General features: G+C 38.4%; 3 protein-coding genes across 9 annotated transcripts in view; all 3 read left to right on the top strand.

The window, feature by feature from the left end:
• The window catches only part of LOC122820699, a 37,233-nt gene extending 37,085 nt beyond the window's left edge, over positions 1 to 148 (top strand). Inside the window, exon 57 of the mRNA XM_044098269.1 lies at positions 2 to 148. Coding sequence (XP_043954204.1) covers positions 2 to 148 — 147 coding nt within the window. The remainder of the gene's footprint in view (position 1) is intronic.
• Positions 142 to 5,223, top strand: LOC122820283 (transcriptional regulator ATRX-like). Of its 5 annotated transcripts, none has more exons than XM_044097577.1 (7): positions 142 to 1,727; positions 2,001 to 2,275; positions 2,826 to 2,960; positions 3,511 to 3,645; positions 3,723 to 3,779; positions 4,224 to 4,330; positions 5,107 to 5,223. In XM_044097577.1, exons 1-6 carry the CDS (start codon positions 175 to 177, stop codon positions 4,319 to 4,321), a joined length of 2,253 nt encoding a protein of 750 aa, XP_043953512.1. In that variant the 5' UTR covers positions 142 to 174; the 3' UTR covers positions 4,322 to 4,330; positions 5,107 to 5,223. The 5 variants fall into 5 exon arrangements, with proteins under 5 accessions (XP_043953512.1, XP_043953513.1, XP_043953510.1 ...); XM_044097578.1 differs by having other exon boundaries at positions 142 to 1,731; positions 2,005 to 2,275; XM_044097575.1 differs by having other exon boundaries at positions 142 to 2,154; positions 2,840 to 2,960.
• Positions 5,224 to 7,213: 1,990 nt separating this feature from the next.
• The window catches only part of LOC122820282, a 39,835-nt gene continuing 27,395 nt past the window's right edge, over positions 7,214 to 19,653 (top strand). For 2 of the 3 annotated variants that reach the window (XM_044097572.1, XM_044097571.1), the window contains exons 1-15: positions 7,214 to 7,304; positions 9,345 to 11,125; positions 11,303 to 11,364; positions 12,029 to 12,064; positions 12,154 to 12,744; positions 12,860 to 13,494; positions 13,980 to 14,206; positions 14,595 to 14,744; positions 16,168 to 16,266; positions 16,362 to 16,423; positions 16,939 to 17,807; positions 17,918 to 18,037; positions 18,123 to 18,157; positions 18,465 to 18,620; positions 19,127 to 19,255. In XM_044097572.1, coding sequence (XP_043953507.1) covers positions 9,563 to 11,125; positions 11,303 to 11,364; positions 12,029 to 12,064; positions 12,154 to 12,744; positions 12,860 to 13,494; positions 13,980 to 14,206; positions 14,595 to 14,744; positions 16,168 to 16,266; positions 16,362 to 16,423; positions 16,939 to 17,807; positions 17,918 to 18,037; positions 18,123 to 18,157; positions 18,465 to 18,620; positions 19,127 to 19,255 — 4,734 coding nt within the window. In that variant the 5' untranslated portion in view covers positions 7,214 to 7,304; positions 9,345 to 9,562. Of the gene's footprint in view, positions 7,305 to 9,344; positions 11,126 to 11,302; positions 11,365 to 12,028; positions 12,065 to 12,153; positions 12,745 to 12,859; positions 13,495 to 13,979; positions 14,207 to 14,594; positions 14,745 to 15,362; positions 15,675 to 16,167; positions 16,267 to 16,361; positions 16,424 to 16,938; positions 17,808 to 17,917; positions 18,038 to 18,122; positions 18,158 to 18,464; positions 18,621 to 19,126; positions 19,256 to 19,653 lie in introns of those variants that run through there. The other variant, XM_044097573.1, reaches the window with a different exon arrangement.

Genomic DNA, 19,653 nt, shown 5'->3' with positions numbered 1-19,653 from the left:
GATTTCCAATGGAAGCTGCAGCAGCTTTAAAAGTCCTTCTTCCTCCAAGCCAACCACCAAAGAAATGAAGATCTCGTATTCATCATCTGCAACTAGAGATATCCCAAAGTCTAATAAAGACTGCAAGAGCTCTGCTCTTTGTCAGTAAAAACACAAAAAGACGCACCTGAGTATATGAAATCTCAAACTAATCATTACTCTTCTGCAGGCGGCAGTAAAAATTTTCATTCCTCTTCGTCAAAGACTTTTAAGTCTTTAGGATTTGTAAATGAGAAAGATCAGCAGAGCAAGAGAGAGGCTCCTCTCCGAGCACCACAAACATCCTCAAGTCAAAGCACCAGTTCACCTGCAACATCCGCAGGAACTCCTCAGTTGGATAAACATGGAGCTGTACTTACTCCTGCTGCAGTAGCAAAGGCTGACCACAAGGTGTCAGCAGAGAGCGACACTGCAAAAAGTCAGTTAGGCCCAAGAGTGGCAACATCAAATCTGAACCAAGGCTGTTTTAAAGCTGAAACACTCAAAGAGGGAACTGAAAGCAAAGAAAAGCAGAAAAAAATGGACAGTAATATGAGGAATCATGTGAAGCAGGGAAATGACCCTCTTGATTCAAAACATATTGCTACCAAAGAGCTTTTGGTTGCAATTAAGGAGGAAAAACCTCTGGAAAAAGATGAGGATTCAAAAGTAAAATTGGACCAGAGCATGAAAACTTTTAGTGGTGAAGAGGGATATACTTTACCAATAAAACAGGAAAGTTCAGATAAAAAGTATGAGACAAAAATAAAGGAAAGCAGTTCAGAAACTGGAGAGAAGATGGTTTGTAAGGACTCTGTTCCTGATGAATCTCCCATACATACATGTGTTAAGGAAACTGGCAGAGGAGCCAATCAAGACAAATCGGCCACTGTTGTAAGAACAATCCGTCAATCAGGGAAAGATGTTTATGCTGAACAAAAAGAGATTAGAAAGGATGGCCTTGGAGTTTCTGCTCAAGAAAAACCTTTGGTCAAAGGTTTTTGTTTAAAAATAAACAAAAACAGAGTGTCTGAATCTGAAGATGGACAAAATTCTGCAAAAGAACAGAGTTTGGATAAACAATCTGAGACACAATCAAAGATCCTCAGTCCAGAAGCTGGAAAGAGGATAAGGGAGATGATCTGTGAGGACTCTCTTCAAGTTAAATCTGGTACAAAAACAACTGCCAGACTAGCCAATCCTGAGCAAACCAAAGAAGACAATGCAGCCACTAATAAACCCACCATTCCCATGAGAATGACAATAACTGAGAAAGACTCTTTGGATGGAAGAATGGATAATACTCCAAGAAAGAGAAACACTCCCGCCAGAGATTCACAACAACAAAATGAAGAGAAAAGCGAAGAAAGGTCCGTCAAAAACATCCCACCATCAACCTATGAGCAGAAATCACGAGATATCTTGGACGTCGTTGAGTTCAACCCTTATTCCTCTACCTCAGGTCAACAAACCCATTCATCTTTGGCAACATTGACAGAAACTAATCAGTTGGAGAAAAAAGAAGCAAATCCAACAGAGGATACAGTGGTAAAATCTGAGCTCAAAGTGACTACAGGGAGAAAATCTGGAAAAATGGATTCCGGTTTAGTGGTGGATCCATCTGAAAAGAAGTTGGTCAGCAAAGCTGAAACCCGAAATGATACAACAAAGAAAGATCTTTGGGTATCAGATACTGTTGGTAGTGAGGTTCAAACATGCAGTCAGTCAGCAGCTGTTAACAAGCAAGAACATCTGGGCAAAGATGAAGGTTCGGCTGTAAAATCAAGCCAGAGAACTAAAGCGTCTAAATCTGAGGATGGAGTAAATTCATCAAAAAAAACGGAGACTTCACAGAATCAAACTGAGACACAATCAAAAGACATCAGTGGAGAAATACAGACAGAGGAAATGGCTTATAAGGACTCTGTTCAACATAAATCTGGTTTAAGAAGATGTTTCAGACAAACTACCGAATTAGCCAGTCAAGACAAAACAAATGAAAACAAAGCAGCTAGAGGAGGAAAACTTACAGAGTCTGACTCTTTGGTTGAAAGAAAAGAAGATAAGACTCCAACAAGGAGGAGAAAAACTCCTGGCAGAGATCCTCAACAACAAAACGAAGAGAAAACTCTAGAAGTGTCTCCTGAAAACGTCTCGTCGATGACCTGCAACTCCAGAGAGACTCAAGAGGAGGAAAAAGAAGCTGCAACGCCCAGAAGAAGAGGTCGACCCAAAAAGAAAGTCAGACCGGTTCCAGGTGAGTAAACAGGGCTCCATCTGATAGAATCACTAAAACGTGATGAAACTGGTTAACTTATTATCTTCTGCTGCCGTATAATGGCTGCTGGAAAAGACAAGTGTTTTGTTGTTGACTTACCACCCAGAAACCACTGCTGCTTTCTTGTTGGTTGTGCAGGAGTCTCCACTTCTGCTTTTCAAAGATGTACAGTTGTATAATGGAGCATCTGTTTGCAGCTATTTTCATGTTTCATTGTAAACCTTGAGTTGTGGGTTGTGGCAAACAGCAGCAGCTTATTTGGATCTAAAGTGACGAGATGCTCTAAAACAGCCTTAAAAAGGCAAAATGAGCAGACTAAAATCTTATTATCTAAAAATTATTTTGTGCAAAATATGTGATGAATGTATTTATAAACCAATCTTAACCTTGAAGAAAGCATAATAAATCACCTTTAAACAAAATTTTCCTGTTGAAAAATCCCTCTTACCTAATGTTGGTGGTAAATGGCAACATTGGCCAAATTATCTATTATAATTGCCAATAATTTTCTCTACTGTTAATCCTTTAGAGAAAACTCTAGAAGTGTCTCCTAAAAACGTCCCGTCGATGACCTGCAACTCCAGAGAGACTCAAGAGGAGGAGAAAGAAGCTGCAACGCCCAGAAGAAGAGGTCGACCCAAGAAAAAAGTCAGACCAGTTCCAGGTGAGTAAACAGGGCTCCATCTGATAGAATCACTAAAATGTGATGAAACCAGGTTAACTTATTATTTTCTGCTGCTGTATAATGGCTGCTGGAAAAGACAAGTGTTTTGTTGTTGACTTACTATCCAGAAACCACTTGCTGCTTTCTTGTTCATTGTGCAGGAGGCTCCTCTTCTGCTTTTCAAAGATGTACAGTTGTATAATTGTGCATCTGTTTGCAGCCATTTTCATGTTTCAGTGTAAATATAGAGTTGGGGGTTGTGGCAAACAGCAGCAGCTTATTTGGATTTAAAGTGACGAGACGCTCTGAAACAGCCTCAAATAGGCAAAAATGAGCAGACTAAAATCTTATCTAAAAATTATTTTGTGCAAAATATGTGATGAATGTATTTATAAACCAATCTTAACCTTAAAGGAAGCATTATATATAACCTTTAAGCAAAAGTTTCCAGTTGAAAAATCCCTCTTACCTAATGTTGGTGTTAAATGGCAACATTGGCCAAATTATCTATTATAATTGCCAATAATTTTCTCTACTGTTAATCCTTTAGAGAAAACTCTAGAAGTGTCTCCTAAAAACGTCCCGTCGATGACTTGCCACTCCAGAGAGACTCAAGAGGAGGAGAAAGAAGCTGCAACGCCCAGAAGAAGAGGTCGACCCAAGAAAAAAGTCAGACCGGTTCCAGGTGAGTAAACAGGGCTCCATGTGATAGAATCACTAAAACGTGATGAAACCAAGTTAACTTATTATTTTCTGCTGCAGTGAGGACACCAACCACAGAGGAGAAGTTAAATCCTGATGGAAAGACTCTGGAAAGATGTGAGTGGTGACGTTTCTCTCCAAACTCTTCACACAAACGTTTTGTTTTTTTCGCTTTTCCACATGGAGGATCGAGACTCTCGGCTGTTGAGAAACTGAGCAGACTAAAATCTTATCTGAAATGATTTTGTGCAAAATATGTGATGAACGTATTTATAAACCAATCCTAACCTTGAAGGAACCATAATAGATCACCTTTAAACTAGATTTTCCTCTTTACCTAATGTTGGTGGTAAATAGCAATGTTGGCCAAATTACCTATTATAATTGCCAATAATGTTCCCTACTGTGAATCCTTTTTCCTTCAGACAACTTTTCATCTCAAAAAGTTTCAAAAACCTTTATTTGGAGAATATTTGTATATTTGTGTGGAAGTTCAGATTAAATTGCTACCATGTCTGTTGTATTTTCTTAATTTCTGTTTTACTTCCTTTTTTATTCTAGTACAACATAAACAAAAGATGGATCTTTCTGGACCCGAGCCAAAGAGATCCTGCTCTCCGTTTGCTCTGGTTGCTGCCGGTGTCAGATGCCCTCCTTAAACATCTGAGGTGAGAAAACGCAATACAAAATCATCCATCTGTGCTTCATTAAGTTCATTCTTCAATACGTTTCAGATTTCTGTAATATTTCTGTAATATTTAAACCACACAGGAAGTTCATCGAACTTTCACTCATGTACACTGCAAAAAAAACAAAATATTACCAAGAATTTTTGGTCTTTCAGTGCAAATATCTTATTACAATTGAAATAAGACAAAACTAACTTGCAAGTAACTTTTCTGCAAGATGAGTACACTTTTTTTAGTACTAATAAAAAAGCACTAGTTCCATTGGCAGATTATTTCACTTACAACATAGGAAAAATATCTCGTTATAAGTGAACGGTACAATCTGGAGGTTTTTTAAATGGCTCATTTTCCAGACACAAAAATACATAAAAACATTTTTTTTGTTTTTTAAGTGCTTGGGCTATTTTCAGAAGCAAAAGGAAGTATAAAAATGTGCAAAAAATTTATTTGCATAAGTAGTGTCAGCTGTGTGGTCGTTTTTTTTCACAGCATTGAAAGGACATAGAAACATTTATATGTAATATTGGCAAATAGCGGCTCTAACAGCATTATCAATATTGGTTATTGATCATGGCTCATTTTTTCAGATCGGTACGTCCTTAGTTGTGAAATCTAGCATTGAGGAGTCTGTTGATTTTCTACTCTTGAGGTTAAACAGTTTGAGAACCAGATTATTCATAGAGGCATGGAACTGACAGGTGGTTTATCGCATGACTGCTCATTTATTTTGTTTCTTTTTCTCCCCTCCTTTTCAGAAGTTTCAAGACGCTCACACATGAAGCTCTGAACGGCCTTTCTTTCTGATTGACGACCTTTTTTGGACAATTTTTAATCTTTTACACTGGATGATGTTTTTTAAGTGTTGCACGTTTTTTTAAAAAAAGTCTACTTTTATATTTACATATTTTTCAAGATCAGCACCTTGTTGCAGATGGATCAATGTTATCTATACAGAGTTAGTCTTACCTTTTTGGAAAGTAAAAGTTATATATTTTTAATCCTATTCTTAATCAATAATGCAAGGATGTATGAATACATGGTTACTCGGGGTAAACTTTTTATATCAGGATGCTCTAGTCTACTAAATCTTTAGCTTATGTGGGATTTTTACTTATGTCAAATGTTTAAAATGAAAGTCTTTTCACTGTTTCTTTTTTTTATTAAAAGATACTTGCTAGAAAAAAAAGTTTGATGTTGCATAACTTTTCTTAAAAAAAAAAAAACTAATCCAGAAGCATGTAGAAGCCAGATGATGCATAAAATGGAGGATTGTTCCCACAGGACTGGGAAACATCCCTTGTGATAATAAATTAGTAAACATAGAAATAATCATCAATCCACGTTGCCGGACTTCAGCTTAATTTAGGATAAAACTAACATAAGCAAAGGAAAAGACACATTTCTACAAATCTACTGCAAAACTACACCCAGTCTCAGGAGTCTTATCCTACCTGTTTTCATGATTATGTGTGACCAAAATGATTTTTACTGGTTTCAGCAGATATGGGTGTGTAAGCAGTGGAAGTGCGTGTGTGTGTGTGTGTGTGTGCAAGCAAGCTAAAAAAATGAATAACTCTCAAGATATCAAATATTGGTTTCAGACATTTTCAGCTGAGAGCACAAACAGTTTCCTCTCACCCTAGCAAAATAATGAAGCACATTCTCTCAGTTACTAAACTTTTATTTCATTACTACACCAGTTTTTGACCCAGAAAATAATTTGTAAGAGGCTCTATGACCCCAACTCCAGGGGCAACACAATTGGCACCAACAGCAAATATATCGACCAATGTGTTGCTTTATTCAACTCAAGTTAACTCTTTTAATGTTTTACACTAAATATATATTGCATGTTCTTTCACATTGCCTCTTTTGGTATTTAGGTAATTTGTTCAACAGGATCTCAAGACCCCAAAATGACATTTTTGGGAGCTTGATGGATACATTACTAACGTTTTTACAGTTGCAGGACATTGTCCCCCAAGGGACTGCATCTGCAGATCTCTGGTTTATACTGTTAGCCAGATAAAGAAACTTTTTCAGTCAGGATAACCTGACATTTTGTTCAGGACTCAGACGTTGGTTAAGATATGAAATATGTTTATGGAACCAAGCTTAATCTTTCAGGCAGTGTTGGCTTCAGTTTTACTGTTAAGGGGTCAAAAGTCATGTGATTTCATTACTTAGCCATGCCCTTCCCAAACCCACATGATGGATGTCAGGGATGAAAGCTGTTTCTGTTTTATTAACAAGAAACTAATGTAGAGGTAAGAAAATTTTATATATATATATACATTTATATATATATATATATATATATATATATATATATATATATATATATATACATTTATATATATATGGTGATATTGTCACCAATTACAGGCTAGTATTACCTTGCCAGTTTTTAAAACCCTGAAAAAAATCAGTTCACATCACCAGCCAGTAGGTGGCAGTGTTTAGGAGGTCCCCAAGCTTAAGAGAAGTGAGGAATTATACAGAAAGGAGAGAGGGACAGTTCCAGGAAAAGTAGATAAACACTTTATAAAAACAACACGATGTGGCTTACAGTAAATTTTATTTGGGTTCCAGCACAAGGAAAGCACTAAGAATATGAGGCAATAGAACATGTTATTTTGCATTGCAGGAATTACCAGATTCAGAGAAACAAGTTAGTTAAAAACCCTAGTTATTACAAAAACATTGAAAAAGTAGAGAATATCAGGCTACTTATTTTTATTTTTATTTTTTATGGTGTAAGTTGTGTAATAGAATCCATTTTTTATATATACTGTACTTGTTTTTGTCATTTGGTTCACACTACTTACCGGTTGGTGGCGGTAATGCGTAGCTAACCTAAAATGTTAGCTACGTCAATAAAACTCAAGAAGAAGGCGAAGGAAAAAGTCAGAAGAGGAAGATGAACGGATCCGAACTTCTCTGAACGCCGAAGGTAAGATGCAGCAAAAGTTGTGACAAGTTGATGTAACTTTATTCTCAAAAAAAAAAAAAAAAACTCCAGCAAGTTTTAATGTCAGTTTGCTGTCGTTTGGCGCGTTGTCTAAATAACGCACCAAACGTGAAAACGCAGTCAAGAGGGATTCCGACTGTACCTTTTTCTAACTGGTGAACTTCGTAAGTGGCTCTGAATTTGGGAACTTGTTTTGACAAAAACTGTCTGACAGGAAGAGTCCTCTCATCTGCTTCTCGCTTACGAAGCTGAAGTTAGTTTCCGATTGCAGCTTCTTACTCGGAAAATGGCTGAAGGGCGATTCCACTTAATTTTTCACAACCTTCCGCATCTTTAATCTACTCTAGTTAAAAAACTACAACATCTAGACTCTTCAAACATGGCCTGGATTATTCTGCTCTGATAGAAGAATATTTAAAACCATGTTTGGGATTTGTGAAACTTTTTTTGGATTTGTGAAACTTCAATAAAGGTTGATTTCACCACTGTTTTGCCTCTGGATCACACTAGAATCGTTCCCGTCGCAAAACTACAAGACCTAGAATCAAACCTGCATAGCAGAATATTTTAATCCAAGTTTGTGATTTTTGAAACTTCACTTCACTAAAGTTCAGATTACTATTCACACTAGGTCTTCTATGCGACCCATAGACTCTTCAAACCTGGGCTGGTTTGAAGTGTTTTTTTCATATTCAATTCTGATTCAAAACCACTTTATTAATCCCAAAGGGAAATTAAATGTTGCTGTAGCTCATTAATTCTTCAAAGAGTTATTATAGATGCTGATGGCTGTTGGAAGGAAAGATTTAATGCCATATCCCAAATCTGAAACAAACCCTTGAGGGGGTGAAAAAAAAAGACTGACATTGGCTAATAGCAATGTTATTGTCAATATATTGTGCATCTCTAATAGTAAGTGTGTTTAGAAACTTGTCTAAATTTGCTAGGGGTATGAATAATTTTGTGAGTTGATCATTTTAGTATTTTAAGATGTTTTTGTCAGCAGCATGATGAGGAATACTGTTCTTTTCACTCGTGTAGTGTCGTGTTGAATTGTGCGGTCTCATGTTGTCTGAAGTTGTGAAGAAATCACTACATCTCACAGACGCCCAGGTCCAATAATCCTAATCCTGCTTGACATGTAGGATCATTGCACTGAAAATTAATAAATATTTTGTGGTTGCAATATTGTTTCTCTGCTCTCCTTATTTTTTCATGTCCTCAATTTGGTTTTAAGAGATTATGGTGTGACATGATTGTATGATTTAGAAACAAACTGTTGACTATAGCTAGGTGTGTGGACTAGATCACCATATTAGAGCTGAACATTTTGGAAAACTTGACATTATGATGACATAGTTGCATCATTTACAGTTTACTACCTGCATTTTCCTAAGTACTCTTCAATCCTCACAACTCTCCTGAGCTGTATGGTCTCAATCATCACCACAGTATATCAGGTGTGGGTATAGACAACAATGATAGTTCATTTGAGCAGTCAAAGTCCTTTTTGGTGTTGGGGAAATTTTCTTTAACAAAGAGGGAGGAGAAACTGTTTCAAAAGCCAGAGAGCCTTGAGCAGAACACAGCATACAGTTTTACAGGAAGGGTTTCATTCCATTCACATAGTTTAACAATCTGCTTAGTTACAAAACAGATTGCAAGCATACACATCTTCTTTCATAAGGAAAATTCAGGGACGTCTTCAGGCTGCAAAAAGAAACAATGGAATAACTTTATAGTAATACAGAGTTCAGAGAAGTGGCTTAAGAAGACTTTCCCACGAGGACGTGCATAACACCAGAATCACTGTTCTGTTATGCATTGTTTTAAAATTTTCCACTACATTGGCAACAACAGTTTCCTTGTACAGAACCCATCCCAGGTAGTGCTGCACAATATGTTGTCAATATATCATCACTGCAATATTAGTGCAAGCAGTATTTGTACATGTACATTAATAACAATGAGTAACCATTGCTATTAATTGTCGCTCTCCATCTCGCTGTTCTTTCCTGTCAGGGTATTTTGCATCGTGTGCAGCTTCTGGGCCCTGAACAAGCTGCTGGAGGGATCTCCATCCTTTTAGCTGGCTGATCTGAAATTCCAACTAACACTCACTTTGAACAAAGTTCACAGTGTTGTTTGGACTATGTACTGTACTATACATATAAATCCACAGTACCAACTGCCGTGGCCATAAATCTATCACATTTCCTTAATTAAAACTGCTGACCATCATGTCTCATCCCATGTATAATCCATTTGCCTCTGGGAATATAAATGCCTCTCAGGGACAAAATGGACTCTCTACTGGACAGACACAGGGGACCATATGGAGGACTATACCTAATCTTGGACCTGGATCCAGCATAAGCTTCCCTGGACAGTCATTTGATGGATCTAGTTTGCCTGCAATCAACAGGCCTGAACCAAGTCAAACCACTTCAAACATTCATTTACAGAGTACCTTCAATATTTCTGCCAGAAATCAAATAACATACCAATCTTTTGGTCAAGGTGCCACAACAGAGTCAAGCTTTTCGGTCTCATCAGCTTCTCAATATCATCAACAATCCAATGTTTGTGATGGGAGTAGTTCTTTCAACTGTTTCCCAGATTACAGAAGTTCTAATAAAGACAATTCCACAGAGTCTTCTTTACAACCGTATCATTACGCAGCTCAACCAATCGGCCAACCTCTATCCCATGAGCTTGTGCTCACACCTTGGATAGCTGAAAAGATTTTATTGCATTATGGATTTCAAAAAGAAGACTTGAATGAACTCATAAATTACCCTGACGAGGAAACTACAGCTGAGAAGCTACCCTACACTTTACAAAAGATTCGTATGAAGAATGCCAACAGAGGGCTAACTGCGGCCACGTCAGACTCTGTGTCTCAACCAAGTTCAAGTGGAATTGATCATTTGAAAAAGCCAATGATATTTCATGATGAACCACCATCAACCAGTTGTCACACATCTGGGGATGGAAATACAAATGTTGAGGATAAGACTGTTGAGAACTTTCTCAGTAAGGCTCAGAGTTGTGGATTCACTGTGCTGGCGAACAATGAGACTAGCAGTGAGGCTAAAAGAGTGCCTGAACAACACCTAGAATTAAACACCAGTGGTTCCGTTTCTTCACATGACCAGCTGGGCTATACTACCTGCTTGAGCTCAACAAGCAATATTGTAGCTCCGGCCCAACAAGTGGAGACTCAATCAAACCAGACTTTGCAATCAAGCATCCCTGCCTTTTCTCTACAAAATAAAAGCAGGGACATTGTATCACCGAAGTTTGGCCTCTATAAGTCTCCACTTGTAAAAGCACCAAATCACCCATTTACATCAAAACCACAGTCACCAAGTAATATAAGCCAGGGTGAACGTTCAGGCGGACCTGTTCTTGTTCACACAGAAAGTAAAGCCCAAGAACAAAAGTCAAAGATCACACAGATGGCACCCCAGAAGCAGTCACAATTGCAGATCACACAAGATATGCAGCCTGCAGAGCCCACTGCTTTGAGACAAGTTCCTGCTCCCTCTTTCACCCCCACTGTTGCAGAAGTTTCAAATCCCATTCTACATTCTGGCAACAATGTCATTTCTTCATCTGTCCCAACCGTGGATCTGGTCAAGACCACTGATACACAAGGATCTAAGCACCAGTCTCCAGTAAAACCTCCAACCTTCAAGGGTCTGCCGTCACGAGCCAAGATGCATGACTGTACTGTGAGCAAACCCAGGAAGTTTCCACATACCTGTTCTTTATGCAAGACAAACTGTTCCCAATTGAAGGTGAGTCAATTGTTTTTTCTAGTTAGGGGAGATCTCAAAGAAATACTGGGTTAAGACATGAGGGAAGCAAAAATAGTCATAGTCAAAAGTCATTTCTGCCTTCAGAAATTACAGTGTAAACTTTAAATTAATGTTATACTAATGACGGTTCCATATGTTCGTTATTGTGACCGCTAGGATTGGACTGACCACCAGCAAACCAGTCTACACGTTGGGAACTGCAAACGTCTTCGGGAACAGTCAGTTTTTGGATTTTTTTCTGGCATATTTTTAGTTTAAAAAGGAATGTTTTACCCAATTTTTGTAAATGGACAGCAATATTATTCAAAGTGCAATGAAAGTATTTTAAAGAAAATTGTACTGGAATGATATACTTTTCTGATCTGTTGTTGGAGCCTCATATGAAAATTTGCCATTTTAAATCATTTTACATCAGTCCAACATGTTGCCAGTGAATCATTGACACTATAGACGTATAGAAAAGCTGTATTTTGTGTCACCCCATAAACCCACAGACCACTTTAGCTGATCACTTGATATTGTCCATTATTCTAGGCATTCTGTTTAAACAGAATGGCTTTTTAAAAACAGTGGATCAGAAGTTTTGGAAATACTTGGACCAGACCATCTGGCACCAACAACTCCACCATATTTAAACTAGTTTATGTCTCCTTGCTTTTCTGTTTCTGGATCTTGGCTTGAACTTCACCGAGTTTGCCTTCCCCTTCACAACTAAGTCTAAGTAGATTTAGTTGCTATCCTGTGATTGGCTGATTTACTATTTGTGCTACAAAACAATTGACCCGGGGTCTCTAATAAAGTGGTAAAATGTAGAGTTGTGGTTACACCTTTCCTCTTACGGTAAATCAGTGTTATTTAATAGTACTCGTAAATATTCCACAGACACCCAGAGTGGGATGGCAACGTACCAGGCCAAAGGTATATTTCTGTATTTACACAATCAACAATGACATATAGGGAATATATCTATAACTGATGGTAAGTTTCGCTATTCTTTTCCTGTATAGTGATGCCATTAGAAGTATCAAGATTTCTTCCTCATCTCCTGACCACACTGCCCATGATCATAAAAAGAAAACCAGTGATGGGACTCATTCCCGGTCTTGCTCTCACGGCCCACGCCGACGCTGCAGCTCTTCCCATAGAAGCACCACTTCCAGCAGTAGTTCTAGATCTAAAAGTCCTTGCAAACGCCGCAGTTCTGGGCATAGAAGAACTTCCACCAGCAGTAGTTCTAGATCTAAAAGTCCTTGCAAACGCCGCAGTTCTGGGCGTAGAAGAACTTCCACCAACAGTAGTTCTAGATCTAAAAGTCCTTGCAAACGCCGCAGTTCTGGGCGTAGAAGAACTTCCACCAACAGTAGTTCTAGATCTAAAAGTCCTCACAAATGCCACAGTTCTGGGCGTAGAAGAACTTCCACCAGCAGTAGTTCTCCCTCTACAAGTCCTTATCGACGCTGTAGTTTTAGGCGTAGAAGGGCCATTACTAGCAGTAGTTCTCGCTCTAACAGCCCTCATCGACGCCGCAGCTCTGAAGGTCGAAGGGGAACACGGAGCACAAGGACACAATCACTTCACAGCCCCAGGCACAGTCACAGGTTTGTGTCAATTAAATATTTAAATTTAGAGATAAAGATGTCAATTTGTATCCATAGTTTCAGGTTTATCTTTCCAAGAGTTAAAGATTATTAAAACCTACTTTGTTTCCATCAGGTCTCGTTCTAGATCTACATCTCCACAGCACAACCGCCGTATTTTCTCCTACTATCAGAGACGCTCAAGTGATTGGGAGAGAGGGTCACCAAAAGGAAGGTTTAAGACTATTGGTTTACCAAGAAGGAGCTCCGATATACCATCGTCTCCAAGGAAAAATACTGAGAAATTGCGCCATCCTTCCAACAGGCCCATACTTGCTCCTGGCCCAAGGAAGGTCCAGGAGCAACTCTCACGTACTAGAGAACGAGAACATAGTGATGAAAAACAGCAGTCAAGCAGGAGCCCCAATCGATGGTTGTCTTCAAGAAGTGAGAAGAGAAAGAGGTCACGAGGAAGGAGCCGTGACCGACAACGTTCACCAAGAAGGAGCAGTGAGCAACAGTTGTCTCCAACAAGACCACTAAGGGCTGATAAGCAAAAGTCATTATGTCGTGACAAACAACATTCACCGCAGAAGAATCAGAAGACACAGTCATCGCCAAGAGGAAATGATGGGAAGCAGTGCTTATCCAAGAAGCGTGAGGAGCGGCCTTCAGTAAGTGGAAGCCATAGGCGGCAGCTGTTCCTGGAGGAATCCTCGAAAAAGAAGCCATGCAGTGAACAAATTCTAACAAAGCAACTCATGAAGTCAGGTTTGTTTTTACAATGATGCATATCAGCCACATGCCTGTCACAATGAGCAATAAATCAATTAATCGCATGATAAATTAAAACACACCAATTGCTCCGTCCCTGCACCTGCCTTTTGACAAATTATCTCCATATCTGCTCATGCAGTTCAGAATTTTTGTAACTTTTAACATTTGTTAACACAAAATTATGGTGGGCCCCTGGCGGACTGCCCTATTGCCCCCTAGCACCAGGTTCAGCAGGTTTTCTATGGGAGACCCTGGATTTCATTGGACGCTCCCAGTATTAGTCAGTCTATTGGGCACAGTTGACCAAATATTTTTCTATGCTTTCTAAAGCAAAATACTAGTTGGAGTTACTTGAACTGTATTGGATTTGATTTTTTAGTTTTGCTATGCACCACAACAAGTACTTTCTTTTTGGTTTATTATTCAAGCATCTTTTGTGCCAGAGCAGCTAAACACTGCCAGTGTGCTTACATCTTCAGCTAATACTGTACTGGCTGAGCAAGCTAAAAAACGGGCATCTTCATCATCACAATCATCATCAATGACCAACAAGATGGAGGCTTCCACATCATCAGGAGGCAACAGGCTAAGATCTGTTTCCTCGTCATCTTCCTTCAATCCAACAAAGTTAACGTTGGACACAAATTTGAATCTGGTGCAACATAACATTCCAAGGAGTGGGGAAAGTTCTACGACTATACCCAAGGTTGGTGTTTGGGTTTCATATTCTTGATATTTGCATGTCAGATATTAGTTTCCTATTAACCAATCAGACAGTTGTGTCAAAAGCTTTAAATCTTGGACTCTCTTGCTGCCTCACTGCCTTAACTGACTGCAGATATGTATCAATATATCATAGAAAACACACTTTTCTCTTACTTCACTGTTACCCTCATGTTTTGCTCAGCAATGAGAGGAAGAAAACCACAAATATATTGGATTCTGATGCCTGTTGTGGACAATATTTAAATCCAGCTGCTATATTTCATCACTTGTCATTCATAACAGCAGCTGAAGTTCTTTAAGCGGCTTATTTTGTTTTTAACAGCCAGCCAAATTTACATTTTACTTTTATTTCTTTCTTTTCTCCCCAGCCTCCATTTGTTCATCGCAGTAAACCGTCACCTCCAACCATGTTGAGGCTCAGAGGCAATTTTGATACTCTCTCCCATGGTGATGTGATCGCAGCCATGGAGTCCTTTGGAAAGACCAAATCCCTCTTACTGTTTAAGTCTAAACAGGAGGTATGGAAAATGAAGGATAAACCCTAGATCTGTCTCTTAATGCTATGTGAATATTTTTGCCTTGCTCTGTGCATATTTTACTTTCCACAGTATCTTTGCGTGAATTTCAACAAGAGAATTGGATAAAAATCACATTTACTAAAACGTGATAAAAATGGAACAAAATTTACCTTTTTTTTGTCATATTTTAGTCTAATTACAAATAAGCTTAGTTGAATTAGAATATTTGCATGCTTTGTAGGCTCTGTATTTAGTCCCCATCCATATCTACTTCATACCTGTAAACAATTAGCATAAAACTAAAGTATTGGCTTAGTTTGAGGAAATTTGGCAAAAAACATAAAAATGTTTAAATCTCACACAATCAAATTGTTATAATGTTTCTGATTTATTTTTTTTTTTTACATTACTAGGAAATATGAGACACTTTATTGATGTGATGAGTTTCTTCATGCAGTAATCACACTATCCTTGTAAACTGAGTAGACATGCAAAATTCTTTCAAAAGGATCCATGATTAGTTGTAAAAATATATTTTATTTGAGAAATATTTATTTTGGATGTAAAAACAATACAGTAGTAATACTGTGTGCTGTTTACTTTTTAGCAATTTTAATAAAATGTTATCACACGAACGTCGCCGTGTTGATCCCGCTGCAATGCATTGTGGGTAAATGACGTTTAACGGTCCAACAGCGTTAGCACTTAGCAAAACAGTGACGAGTAACGTCTTTAAGCCTTTTCAAATTGAACCGGAGCGCGTTGAAATCGATCGGGATGTAGAAACCATAAGAGGTAATGAAGATGAGGAGGACTTAACAGTGGAAGAGGGCAGAATTGGCCGTAGCTGGTGTTTGCTGCTGCCGCCGCCTTCAACTTCGTAAATGACACAGTGAATGACTCTCACCTCTGGTCGGACTGCGTGATCCGGTTAGTACTTCTATGGCTCTGTGTCCGGTTCGGTGTTCGTCCGGGGCGGCAATAGTCCCGCCGGCACATCAGGGTGTTAAAACTGAAATGCTTCAGGGCTAAACTTGATCATGGTTGGTTTATAAAAAATAAAAACTAAGAAGTTTGGTTTCCATGGAAACCAAAATGCCATGGAAACCGAAACTCTAGTAAAAGTATTTTACCCTGTGTAAACTAACAGTTTAGTAAACTAACAGGAGCGACATCTTCAGAGGTAGATGATCTGTCATCAAACAAGTTGCATTACAGAATAAGAGAAGCTGCACTAAAATGAAAAACGTCATTGACCAGTAAAAGAACTGGGAATAATCTAAAATGTTTAACTAAAAAATACTTTGTTCTGAAAATGAGGGAACTAAAATTGTCTGCATTTCTTCTGCTTGCCAATTATTCCTGCTTGTAGCACTTGTGTGAAAGTAGTTAAATCAGTCCTATTTTTTTTCCATACATGTAGGCGACTGTGTGTTTTGAAAAAGAGGAAGATGCTGCCAAGCTTAAAAGTTTAAAAAACCTTGAGATAAAAGGAGTTTCCCTCAAATTTGTTGCAAAGCAGGTATGTATCTACAGTTAATATGAATTTGCTTCTGTGTACTGTAGTGTTCTCATGTTACCAATAACCTGACCAATTCACAATAAATTGATTTGTAGGACAGAGTTTCAGAGGCTCCTTTATCTGCGTCTCCAGGGGATCAGAAAAATCTTAGTCGAGAGTAAGTTCTTCTACAATCACACTGATACAGTAGCTTAAGATATTCATCACATTTTTTGCATTTCAACTGGGATCTACAACTGAACACACTGTAAAAAGTTCTAAGGAGAACAATTTTATTTATTATTCATAGTAACCATAAAAATGGTTAAGAATTGTTATATACTTTTTGTGCTTTCGGACAGTTACTATGACGACAAGCTATTGGGTTTTTTTCAACTGGCACAAGCTAATTAGCATCAAAAAGCTTAAATAAATCACGGGTTTTAATGTCAGACGTCCATGGAACTGCGATTCCAAATCCCAGGAGTTTATCCCCTACTCCAACGTCTTTCTAACCAAACAGCCTGACAGATTTAAAGAGAAGCAGCATAAGCAAATGAGGTGGATTAGCATTGCTTGTCAACAATTGATGGTGTCATCCAGTGTGTCATGATAGTCTTAAGACTTTTAAAAAGAGATAGTGACTGTTTTTAATACGGTTTTAAACCTTTTTGTCTTTCATTTCCTTCGCAGAAAGCCCGCTGTGCCCCATCAGTCTGTTTCTGCTAGAAACATGGTTCTCCTGCCACTTAAAACGCTTTTGTCTATCAAAAAAAAGTCCAAAAAGAATACAGCAGTCAAGCTTGTGAAAAAAGCCAAAGTCTTGGCTTCCAAAGTAAAGTGTATCTCCAAGAAGCAGGTAGTTAAAACTGGGAAAACAGTCAATGTGGCAGCAAAACAGTTTGTAGAATCAGCTAAAGACAAGAAAGAAGCTCCAAAGCTGGAAATGACACTCAGTCCCAGTAACCCTGGACAAAAATCAAAAGGCAAGGAAGAGATCCCGACTGCAACAACACTAAGGCTGAAAGAAAATAATGACTCTTCTCTGGGTAAAGTGAAAAAAATATCAGAAACAAAGATTGTGCAGGATGAAAATCTTCCACCCTGCAGCAAGAAAATGGAAGAAGTTGAAGCAAAACCATCTGAGTCTGACACACAGACTCTCAAGGCCAAAATCTCAACAACAAACCTTCAAGAAGTTGTTACACCTGAACAGTCTGAAACAACAAAACAAACTCAAGTTAACACAGTTAGTAGTGAGATGGAAAATGTGAAAAATGTTGAGTTGGGAACAAGTGGAGCGCCAGAGCCAGTAAATATGGAAGAACAAGCGCAAAACCTTAAAGATCCGCCAAGAGTTGGGACGGCAGTGGGGGGATTTTTAACCGGTTCGCCTCTGACACAAATGGCCAGTGAAAATCCAGAGACCTCTGTCCAAATAAAAACTTTGGCGAATCCAACGTCGACTGCACAGAATCTGAAGTCCAACGAAAAGCAGACAGAACCACCGACTGCAGGAAGTTCTGCTGAAGGTCCAATCGAGATGGAAACAAATCAAACAGGTGAAGACAACTGGACAATAAAAATGATATCTCTTTACCCTTTTCACCTGCAAATTAATTAGCACTTTTTTACATTTTTATTTTTGTTTGATATTTTCTATCCGGTAAAGGTACTGCAAAGCCAACCAGTCCAACCACTGAAAGCGCAACAGAAGAGAGTGAAAAGCAGCTGACTGTTGGGGAGAGGATTGTTCCTGATTACCTGAATCAACTAAACCTAAACAGCAAAGGTGATTGTCAGACATATTTTGTTTTGGTAAGATAATTACAAGGATTTGGGTTTCACTGCTTTCTACAATTTGACTCCATCCACAGACTTTGTTCTGGCATCAAGCATCCTGGAGCCCAGGGTCAGTTTCATCCTTCTGTCTTTTCTGTTCACTTTGACTAAACTTAAGTTTACCATTTCTAATGAAGTCACATAAATAAAATGCTAATTTGGTTTATATCATTATGTGAAGGTTTTCTGCACTGATATGTTTGATCAGTGTATATTTCTAAGTGAATCAGTGGTGGGCACCGCTAGCTAAAACGTTAGCTGCGCTAGCCCTAAAGTTCTAATCAAACATTAGTTCCGTTAATGCTAAAGTGCTACACTAACACCAGCAAGGAATTTCCTTCTGTTAATAGGTTTCTGTTTCTTTTATTTCCTCTCAGCCGTTCAGCTTCGTTTACCCAAAGCTGCTGCTAGTCACCAACCTGCCCTCGTATGACAGCTGCAGCTACAGTGAGAAGGACGTTGTGGATCTGCTCTCCACATTTGGATTTCAATACTCAGACGACAGGATTTTTATCTTTCCTCAAGGCTGCATGGTAAGCGCCAGGCTGCTTTAGTTATGTTTATATTTATCACTGGCATCCAAGGTTCCTAGACAGCCTGGGAAAGTCTGAAAATGTTATCCAAGTATTTTCCCGAGCTGGATCAGTAAGCAAGTGTCTCTCTGTTACTTTGTCTAAAAGTTGTCTGTTCTTCCATCCAATCTTTTATTTGCTCACGCTGCTGTTAAATAATCTATTCGTCCTCCAAGTGATTTCACTAAATCTCCCATAAATTGACAGTTGTTTGTCTACATGTCTGTTTTCTACTTCTGTGATGTTTTGCTTTCACCAGATGTAGCAAGAAGACGGCTTGAGTGCTTTTAAAAGCTTTTTATGGAACATGAATGACTTCGTTGGTGGTTTTATTTTTACTTGCTTTAGCAATGTGCACTGTGGATTTCAGTACTTAGTACTTAGGTCAATTCTTGTTTGCTACTGGAGGAATATCTAATGACCAATTGTCTGTGTTTTTTTGTAATTTACTTTTTATTGTGTTTTAGGCTTTTGTGCTGATGCCCAGTAAGGAGTCATTGACGGACCTGGTTAAGGCGTCGGAAGAAAACCACCTCATCTTCAAACAACACAAACTTTGTTTGTATGTTGTGAAAAAATACATTTCAATGACACTGGTAAGTACATGTTGGTTACTTGAAATGTAAAAATAAAAACCAAAAACATGGATGTCTAGGCTGTAAAGTTGGATTTAAATGTTTCTTTCGTCTGACTGAAAGTAGAATCTGGTAGAACATTTGTGGAGGGAGATAAAGTTTAGGTTGATGGTAGTTTGGTTTTCCAACCTCAATGAGTTAAAATACCAGTGTAAATTTGTTGAAAAATGTTTTATTTTTCATTGCTGTAGAGTCAAAAATGTTTTTTAATTATTACAAAAAGTATTATCCATTTTTGATAGGTATTTTCTCAACCTATATAAAAAGAACCACAAGAACCACAACACTTAGTTTTCAACCAAATTCCTGCAAGAATTGAGAAGGCACAGAGGATCCTACAAGCTGATCTCCTGGCGTTC

Source organism: Gambusia affinis, linkage group LG18, assembly GCF_019740435.1.
Source record: "Gambusia affinis linkage group LG18, SWU_Gaff_1.0, whole genome shotgun sequence".
NCBI lineage: Eukaryota > Metazoa > Chordata > Actinopteri > Cyprinodontiformes > Poeciliidae > Gambusia > Gambusia affinis.
This window is presented reverse-complemented; position numbering and strand designations above follow the sequence as displayed.